Source organism: Hylobates moloch, unplaced genomic scaffold (assembly GCF_009828535.3).
Source record: "Hylobates moloch isolate HMO894 unplaced genomic scaffold, HMol_V3 SCAFFOLD_16, whole genome shotgun sequence".
Lineage (NCBI taxonomy): Eukaryota > Metazoa > Chordata > Mammalia > Primates > Hylobatidae > Hylobates > Hylobates moloch.
The window spans coordinates 36,540,813-36,557,131 of record NW_026652291.1 but is presented as its reverse complement, the minus strand read 5'-3'; the positions used below and the strand labels follow the sequence as shown (position 1 = coordinate 36,557,131).

The 16,319-nt window shown below is 45.8% G+C and overlaps 1 protein-coding gene and 2 pseudogenes across 1 annotated transcript; 1 reads left to right on the top strand and 2 right to left on the bottom strand.

The window, feature by feature from the left end:
• The first annotated feature begins 2,686 nt into the window (after window positions 1-2,686).
• LOC116484661 (protein mago nashi homolog 2-like) lies at window positions 2,687-3,443 on the top strand (annotated as a pseudogene).
• Window positions 3,444-9,219: 5,776 nt separating this feature from the next.
• Window positions 9,220-9,680, bottom strand: LOC116456161 (large ribosomal subunit protein eL32-like). The gene has a single exon (XM_032753755.2). It carries the CDS (start codon window positions 9,625-9,627, stop codon window positions 9,220-9,222), a length of 408 nt encoding a protein of 135 aa, XP_032609646.1. The 5' UTR covers window positions 9,628-9,680.
• A 1,881-nt stretch (window positions 9,681-11,561) lies between these two features.
• Window positions 11,562-14,261, bottom strand: LOC116484660 (golgin-45-like; annotated as a pseudogene).
• Between the last annotated feature and the right edge of the window lie 2,058 nt (window positions 14,262-16,319).

The window sequence follows — 16,319 nt, the reverse complement described above, 5'->3', positions numbered from 1 at the left end:
TGAACTTCTGACCTCAGGTGATCTGCCTGCCTTGGCCTCCCGAAGTGCTGGGATTACAGATGTGAGCCAATTTTCGCGGCCCCAACCACCTTTCTAACCAGGGAGAACAAAGGTTAACCACCGAAGACAGATTTAGACCTTATCAGCCTGGAGATGGTACCAGAGGAATCTACATTAATAAGCTTTACTAACTTGTCTTTGTCTGCCATTTATTTGCCTTCCCCACAAGCCGCTGCCCCTAGAGACTCAAAGCCCTTTTCCTTTGTCTTGTCACTGCTCTAAAAATGGACTGTTCTTTGCTCTTTGCTGAAGATGCTACACAAGCTAGAATTCAAAGCTACCTCTTTGAGAACTATTCATTCTCTGAGTGTCTTCCATGTATACATAAAATATACATGTTAATAAACTTCTGTTTGTTTTTCTCTTGTTAATCTGTCTTTCATAACAGGGGCGCTTTTCTAACTACAAACCCATGGGGGGCTATTATTTTTCCCCTGCAATATTCCAAAGCATGGCGCCTTGGCATCTGAGGTTTTTTTCTTTGGTTTTTGTTTTGTGTTTTGTTTTTTGAGACAGAGTTTTGCTCTTGTTGCCCAGGCTGGAGTGCAATGACGTGATCTCGGATCACCGCAACCTCCGCCTCCTAGGTTCAAGCGATTCTCCTGCCTCAGCCTCCTGAGTAGCTGGGATTACAGGCATGTGCCACCACGCCTGGCTAATTTTGTATTTTTAGTAGAGATGGGGTTTCTCCATGTTGGCCAAGCTAGTCTCGAACTCCCGACCTCAGGTGATCCTCCCACCTCGGCCTCCCAAAGTGCTGGGATTACAGGCGTGAGCCACCGCGCCTGGCCAAAACTGTCCTTTCTTCATCAAACCTAAGCATAAAAATACCGTTTTCCCTGGGTCTTTGGGTCTTTATTTCTGAAGCCTCCCGTGTGACATAAAACTTTGGTTAAATAAATTTGTTAAGCTTTCCTCTTGTTAATCTGTCTTTTGTTACAGGGTGTCAGCCACGAACCTCTTGGTGGGTGAAGGAAAGATCTTAGTTTTTCTCTCCTACACCCTGCTTTCCCGGGGATCATTCCATTTGTAGTTTTCTCCAAATGAAACTTTTTTATATATGATTATAAAAGTGACACTTGATTCATACAAAAAAAAATCAGCTAATACAACATGGTATAAAGAGGAAAGCGTGGCCAGGCGCAGTGGCTCACGCCTGTAATCCCAGCACTTTGGGAGGCTGAACCGGGGGGCGGGTCACAAGGTCAAGAGTTCAAAACCGGCCTGGCCAACATGGTGAAATCCCCTCTCTACTAAAAATACAAAACACAATTAGCCGGGCGTGGTGGCACATGCCTGTAGTCCCAACTACTCAGGAGGCTGAGGCAGGAGAATCTCTTGAACCCAGGAGGCAGAGGTTGCAGTGAGCCAAGATCGCACCACTCCACTCCAGCCTGGGTAACAGAGCAAGACTCTGTCTCAGAAAAAAAAAAAAAAGGGAAAGTGTGAGGGGCAGAATGTAAGGAGAGGAGCACTTTCAGGGGTGGAAGTGAGGGACGCCCTACCAATCCTGGGGAGGAACTGGGAGTGACAGGGCCCAAACTGTGAGATAGCTAGCCTCACCCTGCTCCCAAGCTTCCTCAGAGCTTTCATGCTGCCCTGGTTCTGGGACCCTGTGACAACCCTGGGCTTGCCTTCATGGGATCTTTCCCCTGCGGAGGACGTGTTCTGATTTGATAGCACTTGGCGGGTTCCCCTGAGAAGCAGCCCCAAGGTGACCAGGACTCGGCTCCCAAATGTCCAGTTATAGCACTTTCTCTCCTCCACAGGACCTTCCCCCAGGGATTAGCAGCTCCAGACACCAGGATTGATGTCACCTTAGTGACACCTGGGGCAGCTGCTCCATAGGTCCCTCAGTTCCTCATTGCTCAAGACTGTTCACAGCAGATGGGGCATTTCAGCTTAACAGATATGATCTGTGACCTTCGCCAGACAACACTCAGAGGCCCTCAACATCAAGGTGCACAATTTCCATAGGGAGCCTCACCATAAGCACATAATGGAATGCCAAATGAAGCAGGTGCAGGGCCCCAAATTAGAAGAAAGGAGGGAGAGACTAGTTCTCTCTTGAAGGTATCAGAGCCTGGTATCCTCATCTGCAAACTGCAGGTACCTACTCAAAGAGCCACCAAGAGGAGAAGAGATTGGGTATATGAAAGCACCGATCCAAATGCTGGCATGCAGCAATAGTTGGGTCAGAATATAGATACGACTATTAGAAAGTTCTCTCTTCTATCCATACAAAATCTCCCTCTTGGTAATGATGAGGTTTTAATCTAGCACTTCTCAAAGGTGGTCCATGAACTTGTTTCCATTACCAGACCCCACCCAGAATGTCCTAGGGAGAAATTCCCAGTTGTCTTTGCTTCTCTTAGAAATAATCAGAATCTCTGGGGACAGAGTCCTACATGCTGCCTCTTTACCAATCTCCCCAAACAATTCTTGGGCATCACAAGGTTTGAGAACCACTGGTGAAGTGGATAAAACATTGCTTCTGGGGATGAGAGAAACATAGTTTCAAGTCCTAGCTCTGTCACTCACTGGAGATCTCAGGCCGTGGCCTCCTGTTTTTGTTTGTTTTTTAAGAAAGGGTCTCTCAGTTGTCTGGGTTTTTAGCGGGCTTCCCGGGGACAAAAATGGTTATGGCTAGCGATTTCTACCTGCGCTACTACGTAGGGCACAAGGGCAAGTTTGGGCACGAATTTCTGGAGTCTGAATTTCAGCTGGATGGAAAGCTTAGATATGCCAACAACAGCAATTACGAAAATGATGTCATGATCAGAAAAGAGGCTTATGTGCACAAGAGTTTAATGGAAGAACTGAAGAGAATTATTGATGACAGTGAAATCACTAAAGAAGATGATGCTCTGTGGCCTCCCCCTGATAGGGCTGACTGACAGGAGCTTGAAATTGTAATTGGAGATGAGCACATATCTTTTTTTTTTTTTGAGACAGAGTCTTGCCCTGTTGCCCAGGCTGGAGTGCAATGGCGCGATCTCAGCACACCACATCCTCTGCCTCCCAGGTTCAAGCGATTCTCGTGCCTCAGCCTCCCTAGTAGCTGAGATTACAGGCACATGCCACCACACCCAGCTAATTTTGTATTTTTAGTAGAGACAAGGTTTCTCCATGTTGGCCAGGCTGGTCTCAAACTCCTGACCTCATGATCCACCCACCTCGGCCTCCCAAAGTGCTGGTATTACAGGAGTGAGCCACCATGCCCAGCCCACATATCTTTTACCACATCAAAAATAGGTTCTCTTATTGATGTAAATCAGTCAAAAGATCCTGAAGGCCTTTGAGTATTTTACTATTTGGTACAAGACTTGAAATGTTTAGTTTTCAGTCTCATTGGATTACACTTCAAGATTAAACCAACTTAAATTGTATGCTTTTCAAGCTGTTTGTATATTTAATTAAGGGATGGGAGGGGTTATTTGTCATTTACAATATTGTTTTTTTTATGAATGTGAAGCTAACAAAAAAATTGTATGTAAACTGAAAATAAGAAAATACATTAGCAGGCTTAATGGTTATCCTTACTTGAGTCCACACGGGTTGGACAGTCCCCACTGTCCCCACATTAAATTCTGTAAATAAAAGCCACCTTTTGTTAAAAATTCGTTCTAATAAAACATACCAAATCCTGAAAAAAAAAAAAAAAAAAAAAAAAGGATTTCTCTCTGTGACCCAGGCAGGAGCACAGTGGTGTGATCATAGCTTACGGCAGCCTCAACCTCCTGGGCTCAAGGGATCTCCCCTCTCAGCCTCCCAAGTAGCAGCTGGGACTACAGACACGTGCCACCATGCCTGGCCAATTTTTGTGTTTTTTTGTAGAGACAGGGTCTCACTATGTTCCCCAGGCTGGTCTTGAACTCCCAGCCTCAAGCCATCTGCCCACCTCAGCCTCCCAAAGTGCTAGGATTACAGGCATTAGCCACATAGCTTGGCCTTGTTTTTTTAAGTTGAGATAACAATGGTATGTATGATGATTAAAGGCATGTCAATTATTTGAGATTTAGGCCAATGCAAAGTAAGTGCTCAGCAAATGTTAGCTATTGTTTTTCTCCTGCTAAATGCACCTTGTTGCTTCTGCTGTCCTTTTGTGGCACAGATCCAAGCCCCTTCACCACCCCAGGAACACCCCAGCGGTATTCCCACTAGGAGCAGTCTGTGGTGCACTGGGAAGAAGCAGGGGGGAAGGGTTTGATTGTGCTTCCTGGTCCTCTTCTGACATGCTTAAAGGGCACGCTTGGCCACTGGAGGGCAGCATCCACTCGCTCATTTTTAGGAAGGACATTCTAAAAATGCATTTTCCAGCTACAGAGGTGCAGAAGATGGAAGGAAGCCTTCATGGGGGCTTACTGGACACTGGGTTAGTTCTTTTATCCTAGTGGTTCATTTTATGCATCCTATTCCAGGCAGCCCTTAGTAAACAGATATAACCTATCACAGAATACACAGAATAGGTTCTATAAATTTTTTTTTTTTTTTTTTTTTTTTTGAGATGGAGTGTCGCTCTGTTGCCCAGACTGGAGTGCAATGGCGCAATCTCGGCTCACTACACCCTCTGCCTCCTGGGTTCAAGCAGTTCTCCTGCCTCAGCCTCCTGAGTAGCTGGGACTACAGGTGCATGCAACCACGCCCGGCTAATTTTTGTATTTTTAGTAAAGGTGGGGTTTCACCATATTGGTCAGCCTGGTCTCAAACTCCTGACCTCAGGCGACCCACCCACTTTGGCCTCCCACAGTTCTGGGATTACAGGCATGAGCCACCACACCCAGCCTAAGTTCTACAAAATATTAATACAACCTATAAAATATAACCTATAGAGAGATGTTTTCCTTAAAGAACTGTTTTCTCATTGTCTTGAATCATAAAATGAGAATTTTGTTTCTAAACCTGGGGTCTCCTACAGGCACCGAGGTCTCCACAGGTGACCCCTGCTGTGCCACATGCCTGCATGCCTGGACCCCCACTCCTCCTGCAGGCACACAGCTTTCTATTCTCCCACCCTGTCCGTGGGGGCTGCCCATGAAGAACAGGCAGGCAGCTGAAGGAGAGGTGGCAGCTCCTTCCCAAGCCCTTGGTGCCCTCTCCTTACTGCAGCAGCAGGAATGGTTTCTCCACCTGTGGGTGCAAGTGTTCCAGTGCTGTTTGAGGACCTGGGGTGGGGCTCCTTCCCAGCCCATCTCAAGGGTCTAGAGCAGGACTTCCAGGTGAAGTCACTGTCCCCAAGCAGGTCCTAGAGAGTGGGCTGTGTCCTAGTTTGGGACACCCCAAAGCATTCACTAGCTGAGGGTTCTAGCACCAGTGGTTTACATGGGAGGTGCAGGGGATGGAAATGAGGAAGAGACTCAGGGAACGGGGGCTGCCAGTGAGGCTGTGCTATGAGCTCAGCACTGCATGGGCATCTGCACTGAATCCTGTGGGAGAAAGAAGCGCCAAGAAACAGTCTAAAACACGTGCCTCAGAATCATCCCATCCAAGTGTGAGGGAGCTGAGGGCCTCAGACACCCACCCTGAGGGCTGAGGGCTGCTCTTCGTGGCTGCTTCTTCAGTAGCCTGCTCCATCCACAGGCAGAGTGGTCTTCTGCAGTTCTGGGGGGAAAGCCCCAGGCACAGAGATGCAGGTACACACAGGTGGAAGTTTGCTGGAGCAAACTGAAGGGTGGGACAGGCACGGGCGGGGTGGTGACAGCTGCTGCTAGAGGCTACCTTCACCTCTGACTCAGATGCTGGCTGTCTATCGTCCCAACAGCGCTTCTCCTGGATCTGGGTTGGGAGCCCACTCCTCCCCATGCTCATGGATGTCTGTCCTGCCTGTTGACTAGCATCTGCCTCTGGAGAAGCCCATGCGCTATATGAGTTTGGGGGCAGGCAGAATGGGTTTCTGTTGCTTGTGATAAGGAGCGCTGACATGCATTCTGAATTCAGGTGGCCTGAGTGGGGCTGCACCCTCCACCCTAGGGCGAGCATACAACCCAAGCTAGGCCTCAAACAGTAAGCGTAGAAAGTAAACAGTTTCCTCTTTAAAGTTACCCTTCTTGTTAAAGAATAAGTCTCAAGTGTTAGAAATAATAGTTTCTTTTAAAGCCTGACTTCCTTCAAGCCTCCTTGCTTTGTGCTATTAACTCTTTGTTAAGCCCTATCCTATGTAGCTGTTAGATATAAAGGAATAAGTGCATTCTATGTCCTTATCCTTTAACCAAAATACTTGTGCTAGACATGCTCACAGGCACATAATACAGTCTATGTCCTTGTACTTTAACCAAGATATTTGTGCCGGACACGCTCACAGGCATGTCCCAGCTTGTAGCCTGTGCCCCTTCCCTATTTGGCATAAGCAACTTCCTCTTTTCCTTTGTTCTCCCTTGCCTTTACCTATTTAGAAAAGTTTTAAATTATTAGCCTGTTGGGTTTTAGTTTAGATTGTGAGATCTGGCTCCAGCCAATGGAGACAGAAACAGTAGCAGGGACAAGCTGCGTAAAGGATAAAAATTGCTTCCCTCTTTTGTTCAGGTGTGCTCTCACCATTGTTCCATCTGCAAGGAGCACCCTTTCTGCAGAAAGTAAAATTGCCTTGCTGAGAAAACTTTTTGTCTGAATGCTAATTTTCCCTTGCAGTGCCAAGGAACAAGCATTCTATTTCTGAATAAACATTTTACATATAACAATAAGCAAAACCCACTGTCCTGGCTGGGGCCACTATGTTGCCTGCCTCTAGCTGGGGTCACTCCTTTTTCTCTCTGCCAGACTTGCAATCACAAGGTGGGGAAGCTGGAGCTGCTGGAAGTCATTTTGCTGCCTCAGAGAGAGACACTTTTGAGAATGGGGTCCAGCCAGAGAAGCCAGGCCCTGCTGGCATTTGAGTCTCTGCCTCAGCCACCTGGAAAGTCAGCATTACCTCTGGACACTTCAGTTATTTGAGCCAGTAACTTATCTTTTTTTTTTTTTTTTTTTCCCGAGACAGCGTCTTACTCTGCTGAGTGCAGAAGTGGGATCTCAGCTCACTGCAACCTCCACCTCCTGGGCCCAAGCAATTCTTGTGCCTCAGCCTCCCTGAGTAGCTGGGACTATAGGCATGTGCCAACATGCCCAGCTAATTTTTTGTATTTTAGTAGAGACGAGGTTTCGCCATGTTGCACAGGCTGGTCTCGAATCCCCGAGTTCAGGCAATCCACCCACCTTGGCCTCCCAAAGTGCTGGGATTACAGGCATGAGCCATCACACCCGGCTTATCCTTCTGTCTTTACCAGTTTAGATTGGGTTTTATGTTTCCTGCACCCAGAAGGGTCCTAACCACTACACAATCTAATGGTTACTGTCACCCACAAATGACACTGGGTTCAGTACACTGATGACTTATTATATTTATTATCTCATGCTGATTGTACATAAAACCAAATTATTCCCACCTCCTCTTCTCTCTCTCCTCCTGACCATCATGGCCCCAAACTTTGCTGTCCTGTACAGAGCACTGGGCTACGAGTCAGGAGACCTGAGTTCTCACCTTAGCTCTGCCTCAGCCCCTGTGACTTACAGCAAGGCAACCCATGCTCCCAGGCCTTGGTTTTCTCCTACAATGAATGGAAAAGTTGGACTCCATGACTTCAAAGGTGTTTCCAACACTAACATTCTATGGACATTCTTCTCCTTCTTCAACTGCATTTAGCCAGTCACTGAGAACCACAGAAGTTCCCTTGGAAATCTCTAACCCATTCCTTCTGCATTCCCCATTTCTATTACCTATATAATAAGAATGGGTTTCTCTCCTTCTTCTTTAAATGCTGCTTTCATCATGGAGTGCAAATTTGGAACTAAAAAGAATCTTGCAGTGAGTACAGCCCAGGAAGCCCCCTCACTCCCTCACCACCAGAAGATTCTGGAAGAGCAAGCAGAGATTTCCATTCATTTTGATCCTCAAAGTCCCAAATGAGGTTCAACCACTTGATCTTACCAAACCACTCAGTGTTAGTGGTCGTGTCCTGCCCATCTCTCTCTCACAGTCCTTATAACATTTGCTTTGAGTAGGACTTGAGTTATAAATCCAATCTGAAATCCACCTGCACTAGCTCAAAGTAGAGAAGGGAAATAAATGCACCTGTAATCCCAGCTATTCAGGAGGTTGAACCAGGAAGATTGCTTGAGCCCAGGAGGTCGAGGCTGCAGTGAGCTATGATTGCACCACTGCACTTCAGCCTGGGTGACAGAGTGAGACCCCATCTCTTAAAAAAAAGAAAAAATTAAGTTTTGCCTAAAAAAAGAAAGAAAGAAAAGGAAAATGTGTCACGAGGTACCAGGATACAATTCATGTCACTCACCCACAGGCTCGGGCTGACACGTGGCAGGATCTCTTCTACACTGTGAGCATTGCTTCATTCTTCTCTCGTCAGAGACCAGCTCTCTGTGCTTCACAGCCACATTGGCAGAAAACCACCAGCTTCTGAGCTCCCAAGTTATCATTCCAGCCCCAGATCAAAGTAACTCTTTTCAGCTGCTTCACCAGGCTGTTGAGATTGAAGTAACTCTTTTCAGCTGCTTCACCACACTGTTGAGATTGAAGTAACTCTTTTCAGCTGCTTCACCACACTGTTGAGATTGAAGTAACTCTTTTCAGCTGCTTCACCACGCTGTTGACTCACATTTAGTCTTCTCAGCCTCTTTTCCATGTGGTCCCACCATATCTTCCCACCTTGGAGACAGGTTTTGGTTTTTTAGACCCAGTTTCAGGGTTTTATGTTTATTACTATGAAATGTAGCCTTGTAAGATTACTCCCATCATGACTGCCTATTAAGGTCTTTTCAAACCTCAAATCTCCCATTTACTTTATTGGCTTCATAATGGCCATGAGTTTGATGAGTCCAAGTCATTAAGAAAAATGACTGGCTGGGAATAATCACTGGTCCTCACAGCATGCAGAAATGTCCCTGCAAGTTGTCAGATGCATAAGCCAGCACATTCTGGCATGTTCGTTTCCACAGCCATTTAGTCCTCTAGTGGGACTCTCCATCCACTCCCCTTTCCCCATCATTCCCACCAGGATTAGAGGAGACGCTGCTTGTCTGAATTTCAGCAAGGACAGAGACATCTTTTTTTTTTTTTTTTTTTTGACAGTTTTTACATTTATTTAAACAGAAAATGTGCACACAAGCTGTCTACTCATTTTCTTCGCTGCACGGCCTGGCATTGGGGTTGGTGACTCTGACGGCCAGTTGGGCAGCTCTTTCCACGATGGCTTTGTGGTTCTTGGAGGAAACATTGTGAGCGATCTCGGCACAGTAAGATTTGTTGCACATCAGCAGCACTTCCAGCTCCTTGACGTTGTGGACCAGGAACTTCCGGAAGCCACTGGGCAGCATGTGCTTTGTTTTTTTGTTGCTTCCATAACCAATGTTGGGCATCAAGATCTGGCCCTTGAATCTTCTACGAACCCTGTTGTCAATGCCTCTGGGTTTCCGCCAGTTACGCTTAATTTTGACATATCGGTCTGATTGGTGCCGGATGAACTTCTTGGTTCTCTTTTTGACGATCTTGGGCTTCACAAGCGGTCTGAGGGCGGCCATGATGCCGAGGAGGAGATGGGTGCCACCTTCGTAGGCAGCGCCGAGGAAGAGACCAGAGACATCTTTATATTGCTCTTCTGTAGAGCCTGGTATCCAACCCCAAAAGAAGAGTTAATCAAGCAGAGCCTCTTCTACCTGGAGCTGGGCTGGGCCCAGGGATCCCTGTATTTTTTTTTTTTGGGTGGGGGGATGGGGGACGGAATCTCGCTCTGTTGCCCAGGCTGGAGTGCAGTGGCTCGGTCTTGGCTCACTGCAAACTCCACCTCCTGGGTTCAAGGGATTCTCCTGCCTCAGCCTCCCAAGTAGCTAGGGTTACAGCTAGGATTACAGGTGCCTGCCACCACGCCCGGCTAATTTTTTGTATTTTTAGTAGAGATGGGGTTTCACCATGTTGGCTAGGCTGGTCTTGAACTCTTGACCTTGTAATCCACCCACCTCAGCCTCCCAGAGCGCTGGGATTACAGGCGTGAGCCACCGCGCCTGGCCCCCCGTATCCTTTTACAAGTGCTCACAAGCCATCTTTTAAATAGCTTGTTTCCAGAAGCCAGCTTCCCCAGGTATTGGAGTTTGCAAAATTTCTCTTGCATTGTTGGTTGGAAAAGTAGGACTTAAGGAGATTTCTAGACAAGAAAGCATTATTAGAAATAGAAGATGCTACAGAGTGCAATTAGAAAGTGTATCTTAAAGTAATCTGTGATAAGAGGGGATGTTTTATATTGCCTTTTTTAAGTTGACATTAAAATATATTATTATTTGACCAGATTTGTCTTTTGAAGACTTCTCTACTGATAGGCACTTCTGCAACAAATTTGCATAATTTGATATAAATATTTTGTTATTATTCTTAAAGGCCAATCAATGGGTATTTATGATGGCTCATAATAAATATACAATAGTATATATTACATAATATATATTAATTGATGGGTTGCATTTTTTTCTTTGAACTTATACAATGTTTTAGAAACAGTCTACTTTTTATGAATATCAAGTGGATATTCCTGTGTTGCATTTGCTAAAAAGAGTCAACAGTTAAGAATCTGTTTCTTTTATCTATGTCAGATTGTGTCCATTCAGAATACAGAATCCCCTGCATAAAACTAACATGTTTTGCTGAAGTTCTTGTTAATTTGGCTCTAAAGTATTTATTCTTTTTCTAACTTATAGCATTTATTTTAAAAAGATGAATCCCTTCATCCATTTCTCCAAGGTTCTTTTGTAGCTCAAAAAATTACCATAAAGGGAAAGAAAGCCCTCTGGCCCTCTACTACAATTACTTTAGAGTAGGGGTCAGAAAACTTTTTCTGTAATGGATCAAACAGTAAATACTGTAGGCTTTGCAAGCCATACATGCTCTGCTGCATCTACTCAACTCTGCAGCTATAGTGCAAAAACAACCTAGACAATAGTGAATGAATGGGTGCGGCCATATTTGACTCATGGTGGTAGTTTGCCTACCCTTGCTTTAGTGTAACTAAATTAACACTGTTCATATAAAATATCCAGTAAGATAAATAATAATTTAGTGCTTAAAAGAAAGTTATAGAACCTTTTTCTTTTAGAGTCCTTTAGGAAAAGCATCATGTATTGCTTGGAAAGTATTCTCTATTTTAAATATTAAATACAGTTTAACACACAAGAATATCCAACTTGATATTTATAAAAAGTAGACTGTTTCTAAAACATTGTATAAGCTCAAAGAAAAAAATGCAACTGTATTTAAATTTTAAATACAGTTTCATTCTTTTATTACCCTGAGATATTTATTAAGAAGGGGTAATCTGGAGTATAGTACATAAAACATCTTTGGGTATATACACTTTGTAAATAGGAAGTGATATTACTTCTAGCATTGTAAGAACCCCAGCTCCCAAATAATAATGACTCTCAGGTAATAAGCAAGTACCTGTAGCATGCCTCCAATATATTGACTGTTAAAGGGCAGTAAGTTCTCCCTGGCAGTGACTGCAGGAATTGAAAGTTATATTCTCATATCTAGCCTAGGGATGAAATCATCCAAAATTTTTCTTTGCAGCAAGTAAGGTGGCTGGTGAAAACGCAAAACATGGATTATCAGGCGAGCTCTCTGTATAGGTAGTTGGAGCTGAAGTTCGTAGAACCATTTCAGCCATTTTCTCAGCTGGGGTGCTGCAGAATTCAACTGTCGATGGAATCTTTTTTTGATAGTTAATGCCAACATTTCCCAGAAGATGAGAATTTACTGCTTTTGCCAACTTGTGATTTGTTAATGCCAGCTCTGCTGTGCTGTGGGGTTGTACACTAGGGGAGTAAGGTTGCCCTCTTCCCCACTGCAAGGAGACTAAGAGCTCCTCCAATAATTTCTGGGTAGCTATCATTTCCTGATGAAACTGTTCCCGTTCACTTAGGAGATCCTGTATGGCCCCACGTGCATCATGTTTTTGACGCTGTAAAACTGCTCTTGAGGCTGGGTGCAGTGGCTCACGCCTGTCATCCCAGTACTGTGGGAGGCTGAAGCAGGAGGATCACTTGATGCCAGGAGTTCGAGACCAGCCTGGCCAACATGGCAAAACCCCAACTCTACTAAAAATACAAAAATTAGCCAGGCGTGGTGATGGGTGCCTGTAATCCCAGCTACTTGGGAGGCTGAGGCACAAGAATTGCTTGAACCCGGGAAGCAGAGGTTGCAGTGAGCCGAGATTGCACCACTGCACTCCAGCCTGGGCAACAAAGCGAGACTCCGCCTCAAAAAAAAAAAAAAGAAAAACAAAACTGCTCTTGATGCTCTTGAGTTGGTTAACTCATCTGCCATTACCCTGCTTGCAAGGAATTTACTTCGCCATACATTACACTGTATTAACATACGTTCTAACTGTTTGGAAAGCTGAGCTGTGTTTCAACCTAGGGCTTCATTTTCTAAAATAAGCTGATTTTTCTCAAGGACTAGACATTCAAAGTGATACTGAAGAACATCCCCAACAGAAGCCACCAGCAACTTTTTAAACTCACGATTTACCTCCGTCTGTATACGGAGCTGGTTTCAAAGACCTTCTTTGTCCTGTAATAAACTTCTTTCATAATTCTTCAGCTTTTCCTTTTTCTTTTTTTTTTTTTGAGACGGAGTCTCGCTCTGTCGCCTAGTCTGGAGTGCAGTGGCACGATCTCGGCTCATTGCAACCTCCGCCTCCCGGGTTCAAGCGATTCTTCTGCCTCAGCCTCCCGAGTAGCTGGGACTACAGGCGCACACCACCACGCCCGGCTAATTTTTGTATTTTTAGTAGAGACAGGGTTTCACCATATTGGCCAGGCTGGTCTCAAACTCCTGACCTCGTGATCCACCTGCCTCAGCCTCCCAAAGTGCTGGGGTTACAGGTGTGAGCCAGCCTCCGATACATTCTTTACTCTGAGAGTTCCTTATTAGGTTCTATAACTCCCTCTGACTGACCAAGGAATTCTCCTTTATGATGTCCCAGAGACGACATAATTTTGTTGGAGCTGTCATGAGTTATTGTATTTTTGTTGGAGCTATCATGAGTTCTAGCAGCTTTGGGACCTAATATTCTTTTTTTCTTTTTTGAGAGAGTTTTGCTCTTGTTGCCCAGGCTGCAGTGTGGTGGCACAATCTTGGCTCACCGCAACCTCTGCCTCCTGGGTTCAAGCAATTCTCCTGCCTCAACCTCCCAAGTAGCTGGGATTACAGGTGCCCACCACCACACCCAGCTAATTTTGTATTTTTAGCAGAGACTGGGTTTCTCCATGTTGGTCAGGCTGGTCTCAAACTCCCAACCTCAGGTGATCTGCCCGCCTTGGCCTCACCAAAGTTCTGGGATTGCAGGCGTGAGCCATAACGCCCAGAGGGACCTAATATCCTTACAGCTTCCACTTCTACTGCTTTTCAGTGAGCATTTTCCCTGGCTGAACCCCTGGGCTCTCTGTGATGGAACTGTTTTCTTCCATGGACACTGAAGGCTATGATGCCTTCTGGATTGGACACCAGAGGGAACTTCAGCAGATTTAGGTGGCTCCTCAGTTTCCATTCCATCTCCTGCTCCTCAGTTTGGGGATGAAGTAGGGCGACTTTGGTTTCTAAACTTTTAAGAGTAGGCATTTTTTGCCCTTAACCACTGAAAATGCACTCCGAGACTTCTACTGAACAACCTCTAAGATTCTTATTCTCCCCATTTCAGGGGGCTTCACTTGACAGGCTCTTTGAATCGGTATCACCAGGACAACTTCTCACAGACCTCTTCCATTCCAAAGACCCGCCCAGGCCCTGCAGACATCCCTTACATTGCCTTTGGATTAAGTTCAGGATGTATCTTTCTTTTCCTCTTCCATCAAAAATAGAATCCAGATTTCGGGGACTTGACAGGCAATAGGGCCCATAGGCCATATTATACTCAATCTAAGATATGATCAGATTTGTAGAAGCTCCATTATTTTATGAGCTATAAAGTGTAACCAGTTAAACCACAACACAATGCTTTCTTTAGAATTTTATTATGTTCTTTATGTACTCATACATGTACATTATTACTTATTGAAAGAGCTCAGACTTTTTTAGACATGTATCATGTACAATATGAGGAAAGCAAATTTGCTAAAATTCTCTTCTGAATCCCTTGTCAGAGTCTTTTTTTTTTTTTTTTTTTTTTTTTTTTTTGAGACAGTTTCACACTGTCACCCAGGCTGGAATGCAGTGGCGTGATCTCGGCTCACCGCAACCTCCGTCTCCCGGGTTCAAGCAATTCTCCTGCCTCAGCCTCCTGAGTAGCTGAAATTACAGGCACCCACCACCACACTCAGCTAATTTTTTGTATTTTTAGTAGAGACAGGGTTTCACCATGTTGGTCAGGCTGGTCTCGAACTCCTGACCTCATGATTCACCCACCTCAGCCTCCCAAAGTGCTGGGATTACAGGCGTGAGCTACTGTGCCCAGCCCAGAGTCTTTAAGTGCCTGTTTTTCACACACTGTTGCCTGCTGTGCCATCAATAGAACTGAAAATGCAGCATTTCTTTTTCTTTCTTTCTCTCTCCCCCATCCCTCCCTCCCTCTCTTACTCCCTTCCTTCCTTCAGCACGATCTCGGCCCACTGCAACCTCCATCTCCCAGGTTCAAGTGATTCTCCTGCCTCAGCCGCCCAAGTAGCTGGGATTACAGGCACACGCCACCACATCCGGCTAATTTTGTATTTTTAGTAGAGATGGAGTTTCACCATGTTGCTGAGGCTGGTCTTGAACTTCTGGATTCGAGTGATCCGCCCACCTCAGCCTGCCAAAGTGCTGGGATTATAGGCATGAGCCATTGCACCCTGGCTAGCATTTCTTAAGCCAGTACTACACCATGATCATCAGCATTTTCTCTCTAGGTACCCACTATGCAAGTTTTGATACTGGAGCTTGATCTGACCAGGAGATAAGATTAATGGAAGTTTTTGAGACAACAGACAGGACTCACATTCCTGTCTCAAATAGGCAAGCAATGACACTAAGTCATGACTACTATCTGGCCAAGAGCAATTGTAAGACACCATTAATTCTAAAGTGAGATCGATTGTATGCTGTATCTCAATATCAGAGATGCTAAAATGTGAAAATTGAGGAATTGAGACAGTTCTTATGAGGCCACCTTTTGGGTTATCCTAAAGGTGATACCCAATCTAGCCCATGAGCAATGGCCCCAGCCTCATCCACTGACAGGCATCACTTTATCAGACCAGGTCAGACTGGGCCAAGTGCGTCCTGGATATTTGGAATTGGGACTAGTCTCTTGTGTCAAGAAAATGTCAACACTAGGCACTGTGGAATTGACCTCTGCCACCATGGGGAGGTGTGCACCCAAAGCTGGGCTGCAGGGAGAGGAGGGAGGCTGACACACAGAGAGGGGCCAAGATAAGCTAGAGAGAAGGCAGGACCTCAGCCTCCCAAGGGCTTTCCAGTTCTGTGACTGGTGCTTACCTGGAGCTGGGCTGCCCTCTGGCTTCTGCATCTGAGACAACAGGAAGCTTTACAATCATTTCCCCTGTGTCTTTAAGCTGGCTAGTTGGCCCATGTCGCTGACAAAGAGCCCCACTGCACCACCTTCGCTGTGCTTGCCCAGGGCTCAACTGCATTTCAGACAGCAGCTTCTCCACCCCTTTTGGGGCTGTGAAAGCCGTGACGGTCACAAAACAACTCACAAAGCAACTTCTAGAGCTACTGCTCAGCCGAGGATCCTATAAGGCAGTGTTTGAGTGTCCCATAAAGCTCAGGCCCAGCTCCTGCCGAGTTACCTATGTCCTGTCCCCCTAAGCTTGGCCTCATCTGTAGTGGGCTGAGGGAGGGGCAGCCTGTAACCTTGGAGACCTCCAAGTGAGGTCACTTGCCCCATTCATGGATTAAGCCCACAGCTGTCAGCCTCAGCCCTTTGCCACTAACCAGTTGAGCTAAGCAGCCCACCCATCTCCTGCTGGGCCCAGCTATTCTGGCCTTTTTGGGCTCTCAGAGCTTGGAAGCTTCCTTCTCCCCTCTCCATGGATGGCGCTTTTAAGGCTTAGGATGTCAAGTCCAGCAGCTAAGGCAGCCTCCCAAGGGCCAATGTTGCACACTCAGGCCTTTGAAGCTAGGACAGTTTCTCCAGCAGGTCATGCCTATGCCATGGGTCACTGACGTCAGGGAGGCAGTCAGCTTCCCAGTGCATGAACGATGGAGCACATATTAACTTCCTATGGTT